The sequence below is a fragment of the Manacus vitellinus genome, unplaced genomic scaffold, assembly GCF_001715985.3.
Source record: "Manacus vitellinus isolate BGI_N305 unplaced genomic scaffold, ASM171598v3 scaffold_21_pilon, whole genome shotgun sequence".
Taxonomy (NCBI): domain Eukaryota; kingdom Metazoa; phylum Chordata; class Aves; order Passeriformes; family Pipridae; genus Manacus; species Manacus vitellinus.
The window spans coordinates 12233653-12259773 of record NW_021939546.1 but is presented as its reverse complement, the minus strand read 5'-3'; the positions used below and the strand labels follow the sequence as shown (position 1 = coordinate 12259773).

Sequence of the window (26121 nt, the reverse complement as noted above, 5' to 3'; positions counted from 1 at the left end):
CTGGGGAGGTGAGGGGAGCAGCCCATAAGTTGTCCTTTGTTTTTCCCTGTGGCCGGGAATGACTGGGAAGGAGAGCAAGTATCTACGTATTTGCCAAAAATTATTTTTGGGGTAGGGGGTTTTCGTGCAGAAAATAAGGTCAGGCTGGGATGGGGCAACTTTTGGGAGAGGGGCAATATGATGGTCTTCATTTCAATTTAGGAGCAGCAGTCCCCTCTGGGAGAGGGATCCCTCACCCTCATAGCAGCTGCTTCAGGGAAGGGCTGAGGCTGCAGGCAGTGAGGGGGAGAGGGCTAAAGCCCCCAACTGCAGCACGAGTTGCCTTAATACTCAGGGTGCCTGGGAGGGTCAGAGGCTTCCCCCAAATACCACCAGGATTTGGCTGGAGCCCAGTGGGGCTGACTTCATCCTACTGAAATGTATCATTATGGCCAGGCAGGGAATGTGCTGTGGGGTTTCGGGGGAGCTGGGCGTGGGCTCTCTGCCGAGCACACAGAGACTGGTTTCCTGCCTGCTCTTGCAGGATGAGATCTCTCTCCCCTGCCTCCTGCATCGCTCCTTGGTCTGATGACCAAGCTGAAGGGATGCACTGTGGGTGCTGGGGACCAGCACAAGCTCCTGCCCCAAAGGTGCACTGGACCAGCAAGGACCACTGCCAGGGGCAGGCCTGGGGGTCAGCTTCCCCCCCCGTGTGCTGTGTGGCTCTCTTGTAGCCCTCCTCTGTGGGAAACCAGCCCTGTTTCAGTGTCTCTCCAAAGAAAATCACTTTTGGCAGCCCTTAGGCTATGGCAGGTCTCTGCTGACCTGCTCCAGCGCTGGCATCTGTTACGGCTGTCACTGTCCTCTTCTGCCACCACCCCGCTGTGTCCCCGCCGGCAAAAATCCACCTCCCAGCGCAGCAGTCGGGGGCGGCCCGTCCAGCTTCGGCTTTTCCTTTTTGTAAACCGGCTTGTGCAGCTGTTCCCCCCTGCGCCCTCCTTTGCCTGCTTCTCTTTTCGCCCAGGGTGTTGGAGGTTTGGATTTTGGAAAGATCCTTGCCTGGGTGGTCCCGAGAAGGGGGGACCAGCAGCGCACCCACAGAATCATCCTGGGCAGATGGGATGGCTCAGCCACGGGTGGCAGAGGGGGGGGCTGTGACCCGAGGGGCTGAGACTGGGGGGCTGCGACTGCTGGAGCCGTCCACAGCTGGAAAATCTCAAGCACAGCTGCAGACCGCCTGCGGAGGAGGGCAGCGGGTGGTACCCCCACAGCTGCAGCACCCGCCATGGGGTGAAGACCCCCAGGGCTGATATCGTTTCCCGCTAAAGTCCCCATAGCAGGGGTCTCAGCCTTCTGCTCCGCGGGGCTCTGTCGGGCTGGGACTAAGACGGGTCGCAGGGTGTGCGACCCCCGGGGGTTGTCAGCTCCCGGCAGCAGCGGGACGGGGACCCCAAATCCCCCAGGCCGCGGAGATGGGCACGGGCAGCGGCCGTCCGGGCTGCCCGGTCCCTGCAGAGGGCAGCAAGGCACCGGGATCCCCGGGACACCTGCAGGGGGTGGCCCCGGCGGGGCCGGACGGGGCGGGGGCGGCCCCGGGGCCGAGCCCGTTTAAAGGGCAGCGGCGGGAGGGTGGCGGCGGTAGAGAGGGTTGGGGCAGGTAGGGTAAGGTGGTGGTGCTGGGATCTGCTTTCCGTCCAGGTAGGTCGAGCTCCGTCCCTCCCTGCCCGGGGGGACTCCCTCCGGGCTCCCCTGGAGGGGAGCTGGGCCCCGTTCGCGGGAGGGCACCGGCGGTGCCAGCGTGGGGGCTTCCCTCGGTAACTTCTCTACTCTCCTTAGGTGCAAAGATGGGGTGCTTTACCTTTATCAAGGTTATGATGATCCTCTTCAACCTGGCCATCTTTGTAAGTGCACGCCGGGGGCTGGGGTCTGCGGGAGCCGGGTCCGGGGGATGCCCTGAGCCGGGTGTGGGGTGGGTTCAGCCCGTCTGGCTTGTCTCTCCTGCCCCTCCATGTTCCTTTCCGTGGGCGATGGAGCAGAGGGTGTAGAGAGGTGACTGTAGGTGGGATTTGTGACCATGGGACCCCGCTGGGGTGTGAGGTCTGGTCTCTGGCCCCAAACTGAGGGATAAAGCCCTGAGCTTGGGTGGGTTTTACTCCAACAAGGGCTGTGCCGGGCTCTGGGGACAGTGGCTGTTGCATCAGCTGCTCCTGTCCCTTGCTGTGCTGAAGCTCTGTGTCTCAGAACAGGGGGGTTTGCCGGGTCCCTGCCTGGGGGGGCCCATATCTGTGGAGGAGCAGCCCATGTGTGTGACTGTGGTCTGGGGTGTTGGGGTTCTTGGACATTGGGTACTTCCAGAGCTCCCACTCTGCTCCCACCCAGGGCAGAGAGTAGTGGAGCTCCCGAGAGCCCTGGCTCTGCAGGAGCAGTGGAGCCACCTGGAAGGGGGTGTGGTAGGATACAGCCTTGGGAAAGGGGGTGCAGAGCCTCCAGGCTTGCCCTGGTGAAACACTGCCTCCTTTAAAGCTCCTGCTAGGATCTGGGGGTGGTGGGGAAGGTCAAATGGGCAGAGGTCAGGGCTGGGACAGACGGGAGGCAGCCAGGAGCTGACCTTTGCCCAGGAGTCTGTGAGTGTCTGGGGTGGGGGGGGCTCTCAGGTGGGTGGGCACCTGCCCTGGATGGAGGAGCTTGTGGCAGGGTGGTGGTGGTGTCTGCACTGGCCGTGTGGGCCCCTCTGGGGTCACGTGCCATGGGCTGGTGGCATTGCTGGCTTGGCTACCCTGTGTGGGGCGTTCTGCCCCACTGCCAGCACTGAAACCACTTGGGGTGGGGAAGGGGCAGCTGTGACACCACACAGAGGCTGTGCTGGTGGAGGGGTGTGTTACATCTGGCCACCCCCAGTGTGCAGTGGCAATGCCCTGAGGTGCCCCACAGTACCAGGAAGTCTTGCTTTGGTATGGTGAAAAATGGCAGAGGGAAGAAATACCTGTGCCCAAAATACCTTCCCCAAACAGCAGATCTCTTGCCTACCTGGAAGCTGACATTGCCTTTCTCCTCCCAGCTCAGTGGTGGGACCCTCCTAGGAGTTGGCATCTGGGTCAAAGTGGATGGACAGTCATTTGTGAATATATTTGGGGCGCTCTCCTCCAGCGTCCTGCAGATTGTGAATGTGAGCTATGTTCTCATCGTCATTGGTGCCATCCTCCTGATCATCGGCTTCCTCGGGTGCTGTGGTGCCCAGAAGGAGAGCAAGTGTCTCCTGATGGTGGTATGGACCTGACTTACCTTCTTGTTTAGCCTCATTTGAGCTGGGTCTGTGGTGGGGGAGATCTGATGGACAGATTTCGCTGTGGATATGTGCTCTGTGGATGTTTCCATGTGTGGCAGTCTGGGTGGATTTTGGAAAGGCAGTGCTGGACTCGAAGTCTGCCTGGGGAAAGAGTGAGAGGAGGCAGGAGGTGGTGCTGAGCAGTAGTCAGTCCTGAGCAGGAATGTGTCCAGAGAGCTCAGCCCCATGCAGAGGGAGGGCTGGAGAACACCAAGGTTGTGCTGCTTCTGCCTTGGAGCAAAGCTGAAGGCAATGAGGCAGGAGGGCTTAAGCCCCAAGATCCTGTGGCCCTGGGGAAAGAGATGTGTTCCTGGGGCCCTTGAGGAATTCTGGCTGTCAGTTTGACCTCCCTCCCTTTGCTGTATCCTAGTTCTTCTCAGTGGTGCTCATCATCTTCATCGCTGAAGTTGCTGTTGCTGTGGTGGCTCTGGTCTACACAACTCTTGTGAGTGGCATACCTGAGTCTCGGGTTGGGCCGATCTGGGACATGTCCTACCCCTTGGGAAAACAGGAGATATGGGCTGGCAGTGCTGCCCATGGATGGGGAAGCTGAGGGGTGGACACTGCTGCAGGAGGAAGGGATGTTGGTTACTGCTGGCACCCACTACAGGGGCAGGCTGGGGTAGCCTGGCTGGGCTGAGGGTGGTGGGAACAGGGATTCCTGTCTACCATAAATCTCTTTTTTTTTTTTTTTAAGGCAAGTTTTGCCCACTTCTTTCTCTCATACTCCTCAGTCCATTACCAGCTTAGGCTTGACTCCTCTCCATCTCTGAGAGTAGGAGCTATATGGGAGAGGAAGTCACTAATGCCTTATGTTGAGCAAACTCAACCCTTTATTAAGCAGCTGAGAAACCACCTGGAGAGAAAGGTGCCTGCCTCATTAGGCACTAGAGAAGTGAACCGTGGGTCAAACGTCATTCCTGGCTCCCTCACTTAACACTGCTTATCAGATGACTCACTGGTCGTAAAAGACCTTGGTGCCATAAGGCACTGGTTAGTGGGGAAAGGGCCAAGCTCCCTGTGGGTCAAAGGGACGTGGTGTGATGTACTTCTGGCCATGATGGGTCTTGCTGGTCTCCTCCCCATAGGCTGAGACCAGTATGGGGGTGCTTGGCTCTGTGGTGCTCCCCAGGACCTTCTCTGATGGTGTTTTTCTGCCTCTTCTTCCAGGCAGAGTCGCTGCTGACGGCCGTGGTGACCCCTGTCCTGAAGGAGCAGTACGGGAAGGATCCGACTATCACGCAGATCTGGAATACCACCATGACACAGGTGTGCTGAGCCCTGGGACCCTCACCTGTGGGTCAGAATCCTCCCAACACAAGCTCGGTGGTGCACACCTGGGTGGGCCAGTGGGATGGGAATGGGAACGCCATCACAATCCTGGATGTGCTGAGCTGTCCCCACCTCATCAGCTTCCCTGGTGCCTGGGAACCACCTGCTTGAGATCTAGTGGTCCCATGCCTGGGGTGAGAGATGTATGTGGTGGTGTGTAGGGTAAAATCCAGGTCTTGAGATGACTGTTGAGCACCCTGCCGGAGCTGGGTTGAGATGGGTGACACCCTTCGTGACGCAGCGGGGTCCAGATTGCATCGGAGCCTGGAGGGAGACATGAAGGATGCTCTCCCCATCCCTTCCTCTCTCTCCCCCTCTTAGGTCCATTGCTGTGGCCTGAATAACTACACAGACTTCAGTAACTCCTTCTATTATGAGAAAAATGGGTTCTACCCCCCTCAGTGTTGTGGCTCGCCTGGGTCCTGCAACGCCACACTGGCTGCACAAAGAAATGTCACGGTACGGACACGCTGGTGGCTCCTGCCCTCTGGCAGAGCCTGTTTTGGGATGTGCCTGGGCATAGGGATGGAGATGTGTCCTGTAGCTCCAGGCCCAGCTCTGGACATGGCGGTCCCATGGGCTTTAACTCCTGGGGGATGCTGTGGTGGCCCTTGCTTGTCCCTGATAGAGACCAGCAAAGCTATTACTGTTGCTCTGGTCCTAAAGGGAGCAAAGTGGGATGCCTGATGCTGGGCATGAACCCAGCACGAGATGGGATGGGCACAGGCACCTCTGCCTTTTTGGGTGCTTTCCCTTCTTCTGCTCACCCTTTGTCCTAATATGTCCACTGAGAAGTGGCTGAGTTTGCCCCCTGGAGCCCCCAGATCTTCTCCAAGGCTGTGTTCTCTGGGTGGGAGAAGAGTACCTCCCTTTCTGGGGATGCTGTGCCCTGGCAGTTGGGGCATTGCCCCCTCTTGGTCATCCTCACCTGTGTGGCTGCCTCCTGTAGGGTTGTTTCGACCAGATCCTGGAAGAAATCAGGACTAATGCGGGAGTGGCGGGTGGCGTGGCAGCCGGCATCGGTGCCTTGGAGGTGAGTGCCTGAGCACTGCTGTGCTCCCTCTTCCTTGTACCTGGAGGTGAGTGGTGGGGCTGGGACCAGCCTTGATGGCCAAGGGGGCTGGGGCAGCCCCATGGAGCACCCTCTGCTCCAGGCCTCTGAGCCCTCTTCCCTGGGCACATTCAGCTCTTCCTCCTTGGTGCACTGGGGACGGTGGGCTGTGACTCAAACCCATGTTGGGAAGGGGGAGGGAGGATGCACATTTGGAGGGGCTGACTTGCATCTTGCCACCCCCAGATTGCAGCCATGGCGGTTTCCATGTACCTGTACTGTCGGCTGGATCAGAAATGATCCCACGAGGCGGGAAGATGATGTGCCCCCCACCCCTGCTGGTGCCGTGCTCCCGGGGGGGACCCCATCCCTCCCTGGGTCTGATGCTGTCCTAGGCACTGTGATTTATAGCTGTACTTTGATCTACTGAGCTGGGATCTGTAGAGTTTGTGTATATTTTTGTACCGATATGGCACACTGAGTCTGTACATAGTGATTTGGGGTGGTTTTTGAAGGGGGTGGGGTGGAAGAAGCTGTTCGGTCTGTTTAGCTGATGTCAGCAGGAGATAAAGCAGCACCAGGGCTGTTCAGGGCTGCTGATCTGGCAGTGGCACAGCAACGCCTTGATAAACTCTTGCAGGTGGGTGCTGTACCTCTCCCATGCTGTCCCCAGTATGCACTTAAGTGGGAGCTGGCAGGGCAGGGAGCTGGCCTGCCTCCCTGCTTCCCTCTATGAGGTAACTACCACCCTCTGGGTGGTAACTACACCTCACAGGGGGATGTATCTACTCCTGCACCCTTTTTGTGCCAGCACTGACCCTATTGCTGTGTTGTCCCCTGAAAGAGGAGCTGGCTGGTCTCTGCCCCTGCCCTGGCATGAAGACAGCCCTGGTGGTCCCTGGCCCTACAGGTGCTGGGCCTGCCCCCTGTGTGCCTTCTGTCATCTCATGGGTGAGCCCCTCTCCATGCTGCAAAGAAATGCAAATAAATTTTTCATCTTGGATTAAAAAAGTTATTTTCTGGAGTTGATCTTGGTGCTGCCTCTGTTCGGGAGGGTACAGAGGTGGGAGCTATCTTGAGTCCCCCCACCACCACCATTTCCTTCCAAGTCCTTGCAGGTACCACAGCCCTGCCCTCAGGCTGCCTGCCCTCCTTGCCTGCAGCTCCTTCTCTGCTCAGGTGCTTGGAAACAAGCAGCCCAGTGTTTGCACAACAGATGGGCAGTGGTGGGGGCCACCACCAGCACTACACCCACCCTCCCTCTGCAACAGCCACTGCTTGCTCAGAGCAGCCGTTCATGGACTGAGCAACAGCTTGGCTTGAAAGGCAGGGCTGGCTGGGGTGTTCCTGTGTCCCCATCAGCCCCAAGAACCTGAAATGGGGTGGTGAGGAGAGATGGATCCTGCCAGCCCCCTCTCTGAGCATCTCCAACCCCGGCATTGTCCCACACTGCCTGTGTGTGGGGGGCTGCTGTCCCTCTATATGTGGGCATGGTGGGGGGTCACGGATGGGCTGGGGGCATTTCCAGCCACCCTCTTTCCCCAGCATTGTTCCTTCTCTGCCCTTGAGGATCTGCTTGCCCTGCATCAGTTGCCCCATTTCAGAAGTGAGGCCAGGGTGGGTGGTTTGGGGGGGTGGGTGTTCCCAAGGGCTGCTTCACCCTGTTTTTGACATGAGGCTTCCTGGTTGTGGGGCAGAGCACAGGGACTGGGGGAGGGTGGTGCTGAAGGACAGGGTGATTAGCAGTGTGCAAACAGCCTCCCCCTGCACTGCCTTGCTCTATGCCTGCCATGGCACCCCCTTATCAGCTCCTGCACTGGGTACAGGGCTGCACCAAGGCACTGCCATGGCCCATTGGGGTCTGGCATCTCCCTGGCACCGTCCAGCACGCTGGTGGCAGTGGGATGGGCACAGGCACCTGCTTCCCCACCCTGAGTGACTCAGCCCTGGGGACATGGGTTTTAGCCCTGCCCCACAGCAAGGTGTGGGGGAAAGCTGCCAGAAAATAGCCTTATCCTTCCTGGACAGGTGAATGCCCCAATTCCACCATAAACTGTTGTCACCTCGTGGGTGATGTCAGGGCTTTTATGCCTCTTTTCCCTCTCAATGGATGTAGGAGCCGCCTGGAGCCTGGCACTGCCCAAGGCCCTTCCCGGAGGTGTTGTGGTGCCCAGGAGCTGGTTGGTACAGAACCAGGCACCTCTGGGCACACCTGGCCATGTCCTCCTCTGCTTCCTCTTAGCGGGGCTGCCTTGCAAAGCTGGCTCCTGGCACACACCCTCCCACCATCACCCCCGTGGGGTGGAGCAGTTTTGGGGGTGATGTCTGACCAGCTGATGGCTTTTGTCTTCCAACCTCCTCCTGGCCCTGGGGTTTCGGTGGGGCAGGACAGGCTGTTTCTGTGGCACTGAGTTTTGTCAATAACCCTGCAACCACTGGCTTTGTTCCTTCCCTCCACCTGCTGGGAAAACTCGAAGGACCAGTTTCTCCTCCCGGATATGATTCCTCCCAGTTGCCCTTCGCAGCTCTTGGCTGCCCTGGCAGCTGAAAGCGCAGCAGTGGAGGGTAAGCCAGACTGGCACAGCCTCCCCTGTGCCCCCCCTCTGCCCCTGCTCTCTGCTTCCCACTGCCCAAGCACCATTGGAGCTTTTGGGCTCTCCAGAGGAGATCCCATCCCATCACCAGCTTCAGGACACATCCCAGTCCACCAACCCATGTGGGTGCCACCAGGCATCTCTGCACCCTGTACCCTGCACCCCTTAGACTTGTCTGGTTCTCCCTGACTGGCGCCCCGAGGTGCCTGGCAGCACCCCAGAAGCTGACAGTTGTGCCATGGAAGCATGAGTTCCAAAGGTCCTCAAGGACACCTGGTAGCAAACATGAACTTCCTTATTGCCTCTCAGAAGATGTCAGGAGATGCCCGAACAGCTGGTGTACCTGGGTGTGTGCCAGAGTGGGGGCTCTTCTTTTCCACCTGCAACAGAGGGTGAGAGAGGGCAGGAGGGTAAAGTCCCCCTGCAGGGATGTTGGGCAAGCAGTCAGTGCCCTGTGCCTGCCAAAGCCTGGTTACTGCTGTTCCCAGCCATGCACCAGCTGGTGCTCCCTGGTCCTTAGGTTGTCCCCCCTGGCCATATGGGGAAGGCAGAAGAGCTGCCTTTCACACCCCAGAAGCCCCATGGGGTGCCTGTGCACCCGTTGCCCTGCCATGTTGGGTGCCACACATGGGCCAAAGTCCCAGGAGATTTGTAGGGTGAATTCTCCACTGGCATGTGCCAAACCCTGAGTGGCACAGGGATCTGTGCTGGCGGGGGATAGGCAGTGCTCAGCACTCAGTGATTCAGGAAAGGAGCCATCCCCTCCTTCCTGGGAATTAGCGTTGATGGGGACAGGTACGTGAGAGGAAGGAGGAATTGCACCTCTCTGTGTTTGTGTTGATAAAAGAAGTAAATTAAGAAGCAAAAGCAAACTTATCTGGCACCAGCTACCCAAGGAGTGCCCTCTGTGGGGAATTTCCCCTGCCTGCATAACAGCCTGGCCAGGATGTTCCCGGATTAGGGAGGAGAGGACATCCTCGAAGGGCATGGACTGGCCCAGGGGAAGAAGTGACGCAATGCACACTTTTCCTGGCATAGCCTTACTCCCTGGGTCCCCTTCTCCTCTTCTTCCTCCATGCCTCAGAGATAAACCCTCCCTGGTGCTGACCCAACCCAAAGCGTGCTTTCTAGGCAGCTCCCTGCCCTGATTATTTGTGAGGGTATCAGAGGAGGCGATGGAAGGGCTGTTCAAAAGGCAGCAGGCAGGAGCTGACATCGAACCTGGGGTGTTAATCATTAATTCTGTGCTGGGCAGGACATGGGACAATAACCATCATGGGACAATAACCATCACGGCAACAACTCTGGGTACCCAGTTGAAGATTAATTCACTGCCAGCCTTGGGCGTGGGCACAGGAGGTGGCAGTCCTGTGTCAGGAGGCACAGCAGGGAACAGGGACAGGGATGGGCTGGGTGCAGCAGAAGGACCACCCCCACTCAGCTGGGATCAAGGGGAGAAGCCAAGGAGAGCCCCTTCCTGGGAGCAGTTTGGGCACCTTGGCATTGCAGGACTTTTTATGAAGCAGAGGGTGCTGAAAATTTAGGATCAGTTCCCTGAGCTGGGATGCAAGTGGCTTGGGCATAGCATCATTGACTCCCTCCCACACAGGGAAGGGGATGGGGTCAGCACACCCAGCATCCCTCTAGTGCTGAGATCTCTCCATCCTAGAGATCCTCTGGATCTGTTATCCTGGAAGAGTGGCTGGAGGGTGTTTCCTTCTGTCTGTGGGGCACAGAGGGACTGATGTGCCATGGGAAGAGTCAGCCTGGAGCTTGTCTCCCACCTACCAGCCCATCATCGGAACACAGGGATTCCCTGCTCCCACAGCAGAGAGATGTCTGGCAAAAAAACATAATGCATAAAAATAAACACCACCAGAAATTATGCAAAACTCCCCACCCCCCACAAGCTCTGGAAAGGTCAAGTTTCATGCCAAAGCTATTTTGCTTTTGTTTAATTATCAGCCAGCTCCTGGGAGGTGGAGCAGCCCAGACAGGTTCTCCTTTGTAGGGCTGCACAAAGCCAGGGAGGCCGGGCTGGGGGGGCTGCAGGGGGCTGGGTGAGACCTGGGAACCACAGCTCGGGCAGCACGAGCTAAAGCTCAGGGGGCTGAGCTCTGGGAACCAGGGGTCAGGCTTCCCAGAGAGGGCAGGTGACAGGCCAGTCCCACAGACAGCTCCTGGCCAGCCGGGCACGCTCCAGCACCAGCAGGCTGTGCTAGGAAGGAAGGGAGACCCCAAAAAGAGGACATAATGGGGAGCGACCCGGCTCATCTAACAAGCTCTCAGGGACTGAGCCCAGGGCAATGAGCCTTGGCATCACCATCACCTGGGGGTGATGAGCTGAGGCTCTCCATCAGCCTGGCACAGGCACTCCCCCTTCAGAGGGGGAGTTTCTAGCACCGAGACTCCAGTTCAGGAGGGGAGGCCCCTATGAACACAGCAGTTTGCACACACTGGCTCCTCGAGGTGGGCAAGATATGGTGGGTGTCAGACCCGAGCCCCCATCACTCTGCAGGGCTCTGTCCTAGGGCAGACCCAGCAGCTTGATCCCCTTGCCTGTGGTGCCCTGGCAGCAGCTCAGCACCAAAGGGTTTGGGCAGGAGGTAGAGGGGAACGCTGCCAGGAGGTGAGAGACCCTCCAGCATCACCAAGCCAAGCCCCTGGGGCCAGGCAAAAAACTTCTGGCAAGGGCTGTGCCCCGACCCGAAAGCTGTGCCTGGTCCTGAGGAAGGGGTGGCAGCCCAGCCTGGCTGCAGGGATCAGGCACGGGAGCAGGAGGCAGCCAGTCTGGGATGCAGGTTGCAGTTGGGCCATGCTGGTGGCTGACACTCTCCCACTGCCATTTCATTTGGGTTCTGTAGTCTCTGCCCCAAAAATGGGTACATCCCCAGTCGTCCCAAGGCTACCTGCCCCATGGGAGCAGAAATGTGGAATGGCCACGAGGGTGATGAGTCATAGTTCTCAGGGGATCAGTAGCTGGAGGTGTTGAGGGAAACAAGGGGGCTGGTCACGCCAAGCAGTCGCCAGGCAGCTCGTCAGAGTTTCCATAATGAAGATTAAAGTGATAAAGCTTGAGGAGGGAACAGCTCATAAACCTGTGCCAGCCATGCTGGCACCGCATGGCACTGCACGGAGGACCTCTGCTGGCACAGGCCCAGGGCCACCGTTAGCCCACGGCCAGGCTGCACTGCACAGGGGACAGGAGTCTGTCCTTTCCAGCCCCAGCCCACACATGAGGCCAGGCAATGGAACACACGAGGCTCAACAGCTTTGCAACGTTTACTCCTGAAAAAATAATTTGATTCAGAAAGCGGCAAACCCTGGCGATGCCACACACCCAGCCCTGCCACGGCTGCCACCCCGGAGCCTTGCTGGGGGAATGGGGAGGAATGGAACAGCACCCAGCAGGCCCAGCGAGGTGTGCAGAGAAGGGAGATGATGCCCACCAGTCAAATCCTGCTGTCACTGACAGCAGGGACCCACAGCCCCCTGGTCACTGCAGGGTTGGCACCAGAGGAGAGGGGAACTTGTGTTTAGCCATTCTCTACCCCAAGGACCACCCTCCCCAGCCCCAAGAAGAGCTGGGAGGAAGCCAAGCCTGAGCCCTGCCAGAGAAGGGAAAGGGGGTTCCTTTATTTTGAGGGGGAAGAGAAACTAGGCCTTGGGATGCTAAGGAAAGGGTAATAGTGAGCCATGGAAGTTTTTCCAAAGCAGGGCATGGGGAGCGAGCTACGTTCCCCAAAAAGAAGCCAAGTCCCTTTTCCATCACTCTGAAAAGACCTTTTACGCTGAGGGTCAGCACAGGGGCCACCTGCCCACTGGCTGCCAGACTGGAGTCCCTGTGTTGAGGAGGGCAGAGGAGGGCAGAGTGAAGCCCAGACTGGTGCTGCAGGCTCTGGGATGTCACCCTGCACACTCTTGTTCCCCTCCTGCATTCAACCCGTTCCTGCTGCCAGGGCAGGCATGCAAGGACCAGAAGGGTCAGAGTCCCTGCAGTCACACTAGAGCTACCTTGGCCAAAGAGATTTTCCTGGTTTGCAACTTTTCCTTCCTATTGTGGGCAAGGGAGGAAGGCAGGGAACAGAGGATGGGGCCAGGGGGACAAGAGACAAACATTCCACGACTGCTCCTGCACAGGCTGGGGGCTGCCAGCTCTCCATGTTGCTTTCCTGTTATCCACCCCCTTCCCAGAAGCAATAAATAAATAAGTTAGTTTGTAGTGTATGTAGACCCCAATGCTCAGTTCACAGTGAAAAAATGAAGGGGAAGAGCCCCTGTGACCTCAGGGAAAGGGCTGAGCAGCAATCTCTTGCTGCATGGATGAGATAGGGAGGTGTACTGAGCAAGGGGAGCAGGACTGCCCCCCAGGTACAAGAGGGGCATTAGTACCAAGTGTCTGGGAACAGGAGGGGACCCTGGGGTCCTTCCTAAGGCAGGGAAGGGGGGACAGGAACCTCCTCCCTCTCCCTCTGCATGAGGAGTGTACCACAGCAGGACAGCTAGGCTGCCCATCCTAGATCAGCTCACAACTTCCCTGCTAGCAACGTACCACAGTCAGGGTGGGGATTCAGGAGAAGGAATTCCCTCTGCCTTCAGCAGAAGCAGGAGATAGCTGGGCAGGGAAGAGGGAGAGACAGGGTACAGTACCACAGGCAAGGTCCACGTCATAGTGCAGCATCTCTCACTCCAGAGGACTCTGGCCCATCCTGCCCCTGCAGCCAGGGGCACAGCCAGTGGCTGCTCCCATCTCGCTCTGCAAGGCACTTTCACCCCCTCTCCCACGACTCGGAGGGCAGGGCTGCTCCCCACAGAGAAGGTGGGTGAGGATGGTCTGAGCTGCAGCACAGTCTGATCCCCTTCCATCTACAGTCATCTCCAGCTTCCAGAACTGACAGCCCTCGTGTTGGGCACGGGGTGTCCCCGATGTGTCCACAGCAGGTCCAGCTCCTCTTCAGCATTCCCTTTTGCCCGTGAGCTGGGCTGCACCAGTGCCTGCAGCCCACAAAACAAAGCCATTGTGCAGGAAGATATCCAACCCTGCATACAGTCTTCAAGGTGCATCCATCGTGCAGGTAACAGAAGAGATGCTGGAATATCCCTTTTTCACCACTGTGATCACCATGGGGCACACAGAGCCAGCCAGGCAAGAGTTAATAAATACCACCCAGCTGGCAGGCTGCAGCACTTGCACCATGCTGCCTTCTCAGCACTTTGGGGCCAAAATGGGGAGCAGAGGTGTTTCTTGAGGCCCCCTCTAGGCTCCAGTTGAGCATCTCCTTCCTCCAGCCTTGCCCAGCCAGGGGGCAAAAGGAGCAGCGTTAGTAAAGCGTCTGTGTTAAAAAACGGAAGTTCCTGGGATGGGGGTGACGTATCTACAGGGAATAACCCTGTCCTGTGCAAGGGAGAGGGAGACCACAACAGGGGGCTGGAGGGAGCCCAAGATCTCATTTTGCAGCCCAAAACAGGAGTCTGTATCCAGTCACCAGCCTCCGAGAGCTGCTGCCAACTCTGGCTCTGCACCGTGGGGGTCTCTGTCTTCCCCCAGTCCCCTTCACTTCCAGCTGCCAGTCTCAGGTCTGCTCTGCTGCTGCAACCGCTGGCACTGCCACTGCCCCCTCCTCCTTGGCAGGGGGCTCCATGTAGATTGGAGTCACTGATGAGGGTTTCTTGGACCTGCAGGTGAGGGAGCTGGATGGGAGCAGGTAGGGGTGGCGGTCTCCCTCAGGACCCCAATTCCCAACAGCACTGCCTGGCATGATCTCCTTCCCACAGGGACATCCTCCAGCCCTGGGAATGTATCCTGTCCCCCCTCCCACCACACAGACTAAGAAGGGGGGTTGATGTCCCGCCAGGATTGGGCTGGGACAGGAGTGGATGATGCACTGTGCCAGGCAGGGGACAGTGCCACGAAGATGGGGGATTACTCAAATTGTTGTGTCCCTGATACTCACGAGTAGGGGGAGGCAGGGACCCCCACCACAAGGAAGTGGTTCTTCTTGCGGAAGAGCCGCCACAGCCCCTTGTGGTTCCCACGGACGTCCAGGTCCCAGATGTGGAGGCACTAGGATGGTGGGGTGGGAGGAAGAGGAATCAGAGCCTGGGGACAGACACCAGGGCCAGGCATCCCCTGGCATAGGAAGAGCCACCACCCCTGCCCTCACCAAGGCAGTGCAAAGAGGGCAGCATCCCCCTCCAGCCACACCGAGAGCTTTAACATCACCCAGGGACAGCAAGAACCCACTTGTTGAGCTGCATCGATGCCATGGGCAATCCCAAGAATGACAGCCATGTGTTTCCTGGTGATGCAGAGATCAGTGCAGGCCTGAGGACAGGCCATGTCAGGGGCCTCACCTTGGCAAGCTGAGTCCAGGTGGTGAAATCTGCTTCCTGCTCCATCCTGATGAACATGACGTAGACCTTGCCCTCCGTGTCGGGCACAAAGGAGTCCTCGCAGGGATTCTTGCTGTGGTCCAAGACCTCAGCCTCACTGTGGAAACAGAACAGGGAGTGAGAGGGGACCCCACCTCCACCCTATTCCCACGGCAGAGTACTTCAGACAGGCACCAGGGCTACCAGGGCCACCTCCACCCTTCCTCCTGTCCTGGTTGGTTCACCCACTATGCCCTGTGGCCTCCTGACCTTCCTGTAGGCACTTACCCCAGGAGCCGATGAATTTCAGTCTCATAGGCATCCTTCCTCAAGCTGTGGAAGGAGGAGAGAACACAGAGATCAGGGCAGAGTCAGGCACTTTGATAAGCAGGGAACACCCAAAATGATCCAAATTTAAGACTGCCCCAGTGTAATACTAAAGGTAGGTTGGAACAAACAAATGGAGAGCAGTGACTGCCACACATCCTGGCAATGTGGCAGCAAAAACATGACCCTTCAACATATCCACCTGAAGCACAGGGAAGCCAAACCCAACCTTGCATAAACCAGTGCCAGGATTCCCCAGCAGAGGCCAGTGTGCTGATGCAGGAGGTTATGGCTGTTCCAGAAGGAAGGGAGACAAGTCCAGCACAAGGAGACAAGGGTCAGGTTAAGCAACTGTTTCATCCAGATCTCATTCATTCTGACCAGCACTCACCTCTCCACATTTTTAAGCTGGACATTTGGAACTGTGTTGAACTTGTGCTTCTTGAAATAGGCTTCCTGGGAGGAAGAGAGAAGGGAGGGAAGGAAGACCGCGTTTGATCGCGAGTGGGCAGTACTTGGGGATGACCTCAAGCATCCCCACTATCTGGGAAGGTGTCTGAGTCAGAGATCAGCACCAGGACAGGGCTTGGGGACTGCAGGAGGTCACTCACGTGGAAGTAGCCGTTCATGTTGAGCCCCACGATGCCGAAGTGGTAGGAGCGTGAGATGTCGGGGATGATGCACTCCCGGCCCTTCCGCTGCTCGGGCATCCGCATCCACATGTCCCAGTCCCAGAGCTGGGGAGAGGAAACTGCCACTCACACTCAAGTTTGGGGACATGATTAGGTAGTATGGCCATGCAGGGAGCTTTCTGGGTACCCACACCAAGTCCAGCCCCTTTGGCCCCCGCCTCTCTGGGCTGCTCCAGCCAGCTCTGTGGCTGGTTATGAGCACCCAGAGTGTCCCAAATCCATTCTGCTTGGGCATCCTTCCCAGTTCAAGCACAAGGATAGCCCCTCCAAGAGCTGTGCACACAGGGACTGGGTGAAGGTCAGGGCCTGCTGATGGGCAGAGACGGGGTGCAGAAGTCAGGGTCCCTTAGAGTACTCACCTTCTCAGGGGTTGGCCACTTTGGCTCCAGCTCATCCTTGTACAGGTTCTTCCGGAGCACCCACCCCAGGCCTGGCATGGTCTCCACACGATACAGGAGTGAGGGGTCCTCAGCTGTGTGCTCATAGCCCTGTAATGTTATGGAGATTGTTTAGCACCCTGAATGTGCCCCTACCCCACCAAAAAGGGAGATATTGTGCTCCACTGAGAACCTCAGTAGAGACAGAGAAGAAGGGACCAGTCAGTGGGAAGCACATGGCAGGGACAGGATGGTGATTTGCTGGGGCACCTTTTTCAAGAGTCCAGGGCTGGGGAGACAGACCCACTTAGGATGCCCTGCTTTAAAGATGGAACCTGGACCCCAGACTGACATGGGAACAACACAGGGCAGAGGTGGCCCTGTTCCATCATCCTTCCCTGACTCACCTGGTCATTCCATGCTGAGATGCAGTACAGGCTCTCGTCCTCCTCCAGAAGGTGTATTGATTGGCTCAGAAAGCTGAGGAAAGAGTTGAACAGTCCGTAGTCAAACATCCTTCTACCATGTAAAACAAGGCAAACTCTCCACCAAGGGATGAGCCACCCCCAACTGCTGGGACTACTTATCCCAACTGGTGGGGAGGAACACCTGAAAACAAGTTAAGCTGCGTCTCCTCATGGGGATGGGACAACATTGTCTCCTGCTCAGTCTCTCCTCCTTAGGGAAAAACAGGAGCCCTGTTAGACACTGCCCCTGTCCTCTTGCTATGGGGCAGCCCCAACCATGTATGCACAGAAAGGATCAGTGTCCCCAAAAAGCAAACCAGGAAGAGATCCCTGACCCTGAAGTCACTCTGCACTGAGTGCCAGGACAGTGGACTCAAGACTCTATGGGCAGAGCTCAGTTAGGCTGTTGCCTGGGGACTGCTCAGCCTCAGATAAGTGAGCTACAGCATGGCAGAGATCTGGCCTCTCCTGAGCAGCCAGAGAGCTCCAGGAAATGGTCTGCCTACACAGAAACCCACAACTTTACCTGAAGAAGTCAACGGAAATGTCAAGATCTTCCTCCAGAACCACAGCAAATTTAGCTTCCTGTAGGGCAAAGAGAATGTCAGAAGGATGGAGACAAACAGGACAGAGCAGAGATAGACAGTGTCCCCTGCCTGTGCTGTTCCCTGCCCCTGAGGACTGATTCCAGCTCCCATGAGAGGGGATCACAGATGCCAGGGACACCCTGCGCTGTAGCAGTCACACTCACCGGGAACAGGTTGAAGGTTGCAGTCAGACTGGCTTTGTAGTGCTACAAGAAAAGACATCCATTGCCTGTGTTAGCATCAGCCTGGCACAGATCTGGGCCTAAGCCTGCCTCCTCAAATGCTATCCCAGGTCCCTGGAAATAACTGTCCCAGGATTTGGAAAAAGCTCTCTCACCTGGGAAACTCTAGCATTTTTAATGCTGATGGGAGTGTGCTGTATTCCTGAGAGGCCAAACAGCTCCACGACATCCATTGGCTCCTGCAATGGGAAAGTACAAAGCTCATCAAACATGTGGGTCATTCTCCCCACCCTCTGCCAGTGTCAGGTCCCCAGGACAAGAATATCCTTGCACATGGCTGTCTTCTTGGGGCAAGTGAGGCTCAAAATGATGCTGTGCTGTAGACCCTGCAGCACAGAACTCACCAAACCCTCCTGGCCCTGCAGCTCTTGGGTATCGCCATGAGTTTCTGTTACCTCTGATAGTTTGCAGACCCAAAGTTGTATCCAAGAATACCAAATTCCCAGTCCCCCATGGACAGTGCAGAAAGAAAACAGGTATAGCCAGGAACACCTAGTAGCTGCTTAATGGCAAGACCACTATCAACTCAATTTTCTCTCACAGTTGCCAAGAAAAAACCCTTCTGACCAAGCACATCTGCACTGGGGCCAGAAGTAACTTATATTTGGGCTGACATATCTCTGCCCCAAGAAGGACCCACCAAGGCCTTCTCCATCCCCTTACTGTGCATCCCATCTCCAAGCCACAAAAGAGAGGAACTCCCATTGTACCAGTCAGTACCAACCCCCTTTCCCTGGTATCCACCATGGCAGCATGAACATCCAGGCTGCCCCCTCGTAGCTGAGGGATGCTGCTCCAGTTGCCATGGCAATAGATGCTGCTATCTTTAACCACTCTGATGTGGTACAGCAAGAGTCTGCATAAACAAACCAGCTCCCCCAGCCCCACAACCTGGCAGTGGTGGGAGAGGCCTGTAAGGGAACAAGCCTGTTCCCTTCCCTGTCTCCATCACAAGGCAACCAGGCAGTAACTCACCAGATGTTGCAGAGAGGAGGCCTAGCAAGCTCCTGAGACCTACTAAGACCCTACATGCCTGTCCTAGACTTCATTTCACTGCAAGAGAGCCAAGACTTGCAGTAGAATTCTCCAGGGCTTTATAAGGTTGAGCTGAGAGGAAGGTCTTTCCCTCTAAAGGGCCAGTTCTCCTCCACCTAGCCCCATCTTTCATGAGCCCCCAGCTTTGAGCCTTATGAGAACACACTGGTTTGGGCCTCTTCACTTCTTACTGAGAGTGGAGCTGGACAGGCATGGTTGGACTGGTTTGTTCCTCTTCACACGAGGGAGCTGGACAGGTGGTGTTACATCCAGACCCTGCCCAAGGGGCTGACGATGCTCATCAACTGAGAAAAGAGGACGGGGAGAGCCCAGCATGACCACCTCACCTCATTCCTGCACAGTAACCCCTTTCTGACATGGAGACATCAACTCTGGGCTCTGGGCAAGGCCAAGGCAGCTTTATCCACAGGCATGGCTTGGCTAAGTTGACTTTGCTAAGAGCGGGTGAGGAGCAGTGTGACACACAGCAGCAGCAAGGCTGACGGGGTTCATAACCTGCCACCCACCAAGGACTGGGCCAGAACCTCATACTCTCAGCTGGGGGACGATGGAGCTGGCTACATGGATCTCTGGGAATGCTCTCACCTCATAGTAGCCATCGATGAAGACTGTGATCATCTGTGGATTGACGCCCTGAGCCGACAGCAAGGAACGCAGCATCCTGGGGAGAGAGGGAGGGGCCTGAGAGCAGCACAGCCCCGGTGGGCACAGGCCCTTCAGCAGAGGGGTATGGATCCCTTGGGATGGGGGAAAGTGTGCATGATTAGGGAACAGGACCTATTGCCCTTGGGCTCTTCACTTTCCCATGGCCAAGGACCCAGGGAACTGCCCAAGCAGGTTGGCCCATGCTGCTCATGCAACCCCAGGAGGCGGCTGGATCCTGCCAGCAGGAGAAAGGGAAGGGCCTGGGCCATGCCTGGTCTTGTAGTGCAGAGCAGAGGAGCCCCCTGGAAGTGCTTACCTGTACAGGTAGTTGGGCCGGTTCCCTGCAATAACAGCTACAGGCACATCAAAGACTTTATTGTCTTTGAGCTGGAAGAGAACAATGTGTGTGAGTGGGGTGGGAGAGGCTATGCCAACCACAACGATCCTATGATTTTATGGCAGGTTCCAAGGGATAGGGACCTGCTGCTAAAACAGCAGAGCTGCATAGTCCTATCCTTTAGTGCAGGACCACACCAACCAACCAGGACACCGCTCAGCACTGCTGGAGATCCTGCCAGCTTCTCTCCTTCACCCCACCTCTGCCCCAGCTCCCAAATCAGAGTCTGCATCCACTCAGAGACCTTTGTCTGAACCCTTCAGCACTGGGCCAAGGACAGTCCAAAGGCCACAATAGCTGCTCCATCTCCAAAAGTACAAATTCTGCTGCTTACATTGGTGTCCCCAGAGCCAGCGTAAGCTGGGGGCTCAGGGCAAGGGAACTCCCTTTCCCCAGTATCACCTGCCCCCATGTATCCACTTTACCTTTGCCAAGGCTCTGGGTTTGCCCAGGGGCAGTTTGGAATACTCAGCTGGTGCTTAAGAGCAGGGCTCTGCACCTGAGCTGCAAAACACGCCTGGTCCGGCCCAGCCCTCCCTCCTGGAGCTTTCCCTGAACACTCTGCCCCGGCACTCACGGGATCAGGGTTGAACTCGATGGGTGTGGGGTCTTTGCAGCTGCAGACGCTGCCATAACCTTCTACTTTGCTGCAGAACCTCTTCCGGCGCCGGTTCAGCTCCGTGTCGGGCCAATGGCACTCAGCATCTGGAAGCACCGAGGAGCAAACACAGACCTGTCATCCCCAGGGCCTCACCTTGTGTGCTCCAGGCTGCACTACCACACACAGGGCTGTCCCTGGGCTCAGCCACCACCGAGCCAGTCCTTGGTACCAGGAACAATCAACACTTCTGGGTGTTGGATACAACCACAGGAGCCATTCAGAGCCCAATCCCACCTATGGCCTCTCTGAGCAGCAATGGGCTGTTCAAGGCCAACAGTCAGAAAAGACCAGACCAGGTCTGGTTTGGACAGGTGACAAATGTCCAGACCACATTCCCACTTCTCCGTCCTCACCCTTCTCAACAATCACACATGGAATTGCCAGGAAGGCAGGCAGGAGGGAAGCTGTGTCCATTTTTAAAGTTACCACCACCATCTCAAACAGCCTTAAATCCATCCTGGGATTTTGCTAACAGACCCATGGCTTTGACTTAAAACCAGGGAGCAGGCAGACATCTCCCAGAGATACCACAGAGCAGACTGCACTTCCTACCTTCCACGGATGTCAGGTGAACTTCTGTCTTCAGCAGGACGGGGTCACCCCACGTCGAGAGGGCAGGTGACTTGGCGTGCTTCTCCCCGTACACTTCCCCTGGAGCAGGGACACAGGGTCAGGACTGTCTGGAAGGGTCCATCAAAGCATGACCAGAGGCTGGGTGGCAGCTTGGCACCTTGTCCCATTGGCCTCTGGCAAATTGCTGAAGGAACACTTCCATACCCTCCCGACCCCCAGGAATGGAGCTGCCACTCTCTGTGACTTGCTCATACAGCATGCTGGGGACAGGCTGGGTTTGTCTTCACCTGGTTTCTCCCAAAAAAAGGAGCCACAAACCCTCTCCCAGCCTGTGCAAGACTCACCTCCCTTCTTCCCCACAAATGTCCACATGTCTCTCCAGCTCAGGAATGGCGCAACTTGGCTCCCCAGGCTTTTCAGGACACTCTTGGCTGTGTCCTTGAGGTGAAAGGAGCCTTCATCCTGCAAAAAAACACAACCCTGCTTCTGAGGTGTGGCTCCTGACAAGGAAAGTCTTCCATCAATAACAAAGAAGTAGAGGGCCCACTCCTACCTTCAACCAGTTGATCCTGAAACCTTCAATGTCTCTGTGCCACTAAAGCTGCTGGTGGCTTCATCATGACCCACAGAGAGGTCAGAGGAGTCATGGACTCCTGTTTCCTTGAGACCAAAATGTTCTCAAGCAGGGCCTTCATGTTAAGCAACACTTCACACAGCTAAACCTGGAACCCTGAAGCAGCACAGTGCTGTCACACAGCAGCCCAGAGCCAGCACAGTCCACAAGACCTCTGTAAAGCCTGGAACTGGGAGACAAAAGGATCCCACCACATCCTGGTATTTCCTCATGTCCGTTCTCCACCTAACTCCTTGCTTATTGCTGCAGGCTCTGACACATCTGCTTTTTGCCCTCCTGCTTTGCAGGACACACAGCAGTAGCTGCAGCAACAAGGGAGGGCAAGAGGGCAAGGGAGGTGATCCAGCCAGGGAGTCGCAGCCCTGCAGGGATGTGACATTTAGCACTGGGAATGCTTGGTGACATTCAGAAGGCTACTGCCCAGATGAGCTTCAGGGCATCCTGACTCAAGATGACTTTTCCTTTTGACATGAGGGTCACATACCTTAATGGTGAAGATCAGGATTCGGCCCCGGGCAACCATGTTGAGGAAAAGTACCATGGCTTCATCTTCATGGGGAGAGTAGGTGTCAAAGACCCTCTTGGCCATCACATGACCCTATTGGTATTTAAACATCAGATGCATCTTAAATACCACATGGTACCGACACACAGAATTATGGAAATCTGCCCTGGAAGCCTCATTCCTTGAGCAACACAAGGAGTGGCTTTTCCGGTCTGCCAGGGAGTTAATCCCCAGTCAAGTTCAACCCTCAGGCCTTTGGGACAGCATCACCCAACCTCACAACTCCTCCCCTGCCCGCTCCCCAGAGACAGCAGGCAGCACAAGGGAAACCCCACAGGGACAGTCTGGGTGACCGTGTCACACTCTGCAAACAACAGATAAAAAGCATTCGGGGACTTCCCTCCTCAGGCACCCAACATCAAGAGCAAGGACAAACTGCCCAGTCAGAAAGACAAATGCAGACACGTGGGGATGCTTTACCGTGGCCTGATTTAAGACGATGACGTGGATCCCTCTTCCCTGCTCCCGAGCCTCATCTTCCAGGACCTGCAAGTGGATTAAGTGATGAGAATCATATGCCAAGACCTCTTCTTATTAAATCATAGAATCATAGATTAGATTGGGTTGGAAAAGACCTCCAAGATCATCAAGTCCAACCCCTGATCCAACTCCAATTACTATATCATGGCACTAAGGGCCACGTCCAATCTCTTTTTAAAAACCTCCAGGGATGGTGAATCCACCACCTCTCTGGGTAGGCCGTTCCAATGCCTGATTACCCTCTCTGTAAAGAATTTTTGCCTGCCCATTTGGCACAGCAGAGCCCCCAAACAAGGGTCAAGTCTCTCTCCTGTGATGTTTTGGCTTTGCCCATGGCAGCGGTGGGTGCCAGAGCAGAAGACAACACAGGAGAATAATCCTGGAGTCCCAGAGGCAGGAGGGGGATCCACTCCTAACCTCCTTGCCACTGAGCTGCTCTCACCACTGCTGTTTGCAGCTTCACCTGTTCAGCTTTATTCACCCTCTGCACACAGCACTCCCATCCCTTACCGTTGTCCCATCCACAGCCACGTAGACCTTGGACCGGCTGGAATACACCTCGACATCCAGGACCTTCTTGTTGTTGACAGGGTGCCTGGGGACCTCCACATTCAGCATCTCATCATCTACAGCGGAGAAATGCCCAGTTTCAACCAGTCTTGCCCCTGCTCAGCCCAGCCAGGCCTCCAGAAGGTCATGCCCACCAGGCATCCCAGCCCAAGTAGCCATGGGAGGGATGGCAGGCACTGGGAAAACACAAAATGGCAACAGGTCTATCCCCACACAGATCCCTACAGCCAAATGTGCCAAAGCCTCCCGTAGACAGACTGGTAACGAGGACAAAGTTTTCTATTAATTTTTATTAAACCCACATGCACAGATCTATCTTTTGTGTTGTAGCTGGTCACAAATTAGCCCTCGCTTTAAGAAATTACTTTCCTCCCTCCAGTTTCCTTGCTTCCAAAGCACAACAGGATGCTGCCGCTCACCGTAGTCCTGTGCAGACTCCTCTTCCTCCTCATAAGCAGCTCTCCTGGTATCCAAGATCAGCTTGATGTTCACGATCACAGTCACAAGCAGGAAGAGGACAGCACCTGTCTGCAATGCAGGATGCTTTGTGTTAGCAATTTGTAAGTAACAACCCACTTTGGCAGGGGCTGCAGGGCACCCCAAGGAGATGTTGCAAGGCATCACAAGCATCTGTCAATTCCCCTGTTTTCTTCTGGGGAAAGCAAAGAGAAAAAAATACAGGTGACCGAGTTTTATGGTGAAAGGCATTCATCAGCTGGAGAGCACTACCTTCTAGTTATGTGAGAATTAACCCACTTCCAACATATCCCTGCTTCCAGATCTGTGAGCAGATTCCTATTAAAATATTACATCAAGTTTGAGGACCCCTGCAGGCAAAGAGTTTGGTAATTCAGAGATACAAGTCCCAGGATAACCTTAACTTCTGCCTCTCCTGCAGCATCACTACTGTCATCTGTCCCCCTGCAACGAGAGGATGCACTCCGGGTATTCAGAGGAGAGGAGATGCTGTGCAGCTAAAACAACCAAAGGGAAGAAGCTGAGGTCTGCTTTCAGGAAAGAGCACTGTACCATAGGCTGCAGAGAACAGCCCACAGCTTTACTATCTGCAGCAAACTCCAATGCAACCCACGTGGTTGCTGACACAGAGGGCTGTGGGAAAGTCCAGGGACTGTGGAACAGTTCATAAGAACCCCTGTTGTGACCATCACCATTGCCCATGGCCTTGCTGTTCTCAGACCAAGAGGAGGTGCAAAAGACTACACCACTTCTACAAGCACCTGTTTTTACTTAAATGCATCTTGCTCCTCTCTTCCTCAATGTCAGCCTTTTTCCTGGTATTTGGACCCAGTGTAAAGCAGAAACTGCTCCACCCTAACAGGGTCCTACCAACCTCCCTGGAGCATCCCAAGGCTCAGTATGGAGGTGTCACAGCAACCAAGAGAGAAGAGGGGAGAAGTTGGTGGAGGCTGCTCATAACTTGGTCCCCTGGCAAGGGGTGCTCAGTCGGGTTTTGGGTGGTTTTGAGACTCTTCCCTTGCCCCTCAGCCCCACAACAGCTTTCTTCCTAGAAATTTGTGCTTTTTCAGCTCTAGGACCCTTGATTCTCTGCAGTCTGGTGTGGGGTTGGGATCACACACAGGCCTGCCCTCGGTGAGAGGCACTAAAAGGATGCCTGCCTGTCCAGCTACTGCCTCAAAACTACATGTTGCTGCTCTCACTGCCAAGCAGCCAAACAGGTTCAAGGAGCAACTGGGGAAAATGGAAAACCAGCAATAACACAACACGATGATATAAATGTCACTATGGCATTTTGGCTTGTTAATTGGTTGTTGACTCAGGAGCATGAGCACCTTTTGGGATCTGTGCACAGAAAGCTTTTAATTAGGCAAGAACAGAGCTGTGGGCTTGCAGTGAGGCAGGAAGGCCACCTTCCTAACCTGCCCAGATCTTCACCCTGCTCAGTGCTGGGGATGTGAGGGAGCACCCCAGTGACCAGAGGGAATAAGTCAGCACTAAGCAAGACCAGCAGCCCGGTCTAGCAAGGCTGACCCAGTCAGAGCTGCTGATGGAGACTCAGATGCTGCAGACCTGGCTGCTCCATACCCGAATCCCCGGGTTTACCTATTCTAAGCCAAATTTTCATTTGTTTTTTAAGCCACAGCAGTGCCACAAAGGACAGAGATGACAGCAGGCAGGCCCTAGCCCGTTGCCCCAGCATAGTGAGCAAAATCTGCCTGAATGACAAGACCCATTCCCAAGCCTTGAACATCCCATCAGACACAGAACTGAGCAATCTCCTTCCCCAGCCTTCATCCTCCCAGGCACATGCAAAACCCTCCCCTGCTCCCTCCCACAGCAACCAACTGCCAGATTTTATGAGCTTCTCTCAGGAAAGGCACCTTTTCTGCTGTTTGCTGCCATGGGGCCAAACCATTCCTTACACCCCCAGACACCCTCTAGGACGCTGTCTCTGCCAAGGATTAGCACAAGCAACCAAGCCTGCAGCTTTCCCAGACGCCAGCTGCCTCTGGGGCATGAGATCCTGTTACAAAGCCCTATTTTCTCTGTCCACCTGTCGTGCCCTACACCAGGCTTGGTTTGCAAACCAAACAGGCAAGAATGGTTTCCCTCTACAGGCTGAGCCCTGCAGCACTGGGTCCAGAGCCAGGAGGGGAGGAATCAGCCAGGTTTCTAGCTGAAAGACTCCCAAGGCCACCTGGATAATTGTGTCTCCTCCCATAGCCACTCAACAGGTCCCTTTACAGCTGAAAGGAGGTGCCAGACACGGCAGGTCCTTCCACACAAAGGCACTGGAGGGAGCAAGCTGGGGAGCAAGCTACACTTCCCCAGCATGTCAGGTCACCCAAACAGGCAAGAATGGTTTCCCTCTACAGGCTGAGCCCTGCAGCACTGGGTCCAGAGCCAGGAGGGGAGGAATCAGCCACGTTTCTAGCTGAAAGACTCCCAGGGCCACCTGGATAACTGTGTCTCCTCCCATAGCCACTCAACAGGTCCCTTTGCAGCTGAAAGGAGGTGCCAGACACGGCAGGCCCTTCCACACAAAGGCCCTGGAGGGAGCAAGTTGGGGAGCAAGCTACGCTTCCCCAGCATGTCAGGTCACCCACACTGCCAGCAGACCCACTTCCAGCCATGGAGCTGCTCCATAAATTCGTAAATCCCATGGATTATCCCTCCTAATCCCCTGCAGGGCTGCGGGTGACTCACCTGGCACAG

General features: G+C 55.9%; 2 protein-coding genes across 2 annotated transcripts; one reads left to right on the top strand and one right to left on the bottom strand.

Annotated features, from left to right (window-relative positions):
* Positions 1-1819: 1819 nt before the first annotated feature.
* Positions 1820-6694, top strand: TSPAN1 (tetraspanin 1). The gene is made up of 7 exons (XM_008924341.3): positions 1820-1880; positions 3038-3244; positions 3675-3749; positions 4475-4573; positions 4958-5095; positions 5586-5669; positions 5934-6694. Exons 1-7 carry the CDS (start codon positions 1824-1826, stop codon positions 5985-5987), a joined length of 714 nt encoding a protein of 237 aa, XP_008922589.1. The 5' UTR covers positions 1820-1823; the 3' UTR covers positions 5988-6694.
* A 5595-nt stretch (positions 6695-12289) lies between these two features.
* Positions 12290-23451, bottom strand: POMGNT1 (protein O-linked mannose N-acetylglucosaminyltransferase 1 (beta 1,2-)). The gene is made up of 20 exons (XM_029959671.1): positions 23346-23451; positions 22867-22982; positions 22297-22362; positions 21796-21909; positions 21022-21139; positions 20657-20755; positions 20021-20148; positions 19363-19433; positions 18987-19062; positions 17441-17524; positions 17268-17309; positions 17043-17101; positions 16457-16529; positions 16032-16160; positions 15592-15717; positions 15372-15436; positions 14942-14986; positions 14636-14771; positions 14236-14345; positions 12290-13957 (listed from the first exon to the last, which is right to left on the bottom strand). Exons 2-20 carry the CDS (start codon positions 22972-22974, stop codon positions 13855-13857), a joined length of 1752 nt encoding a protein of 583 aa, XP_029815531.1. The 5' UTR covers positions 22975-22982; positions 23346-23451; the 3' UTR covers positions 12290-13854.
* Positions 23452-26121: the final 2670 nt, after the last annotated feature.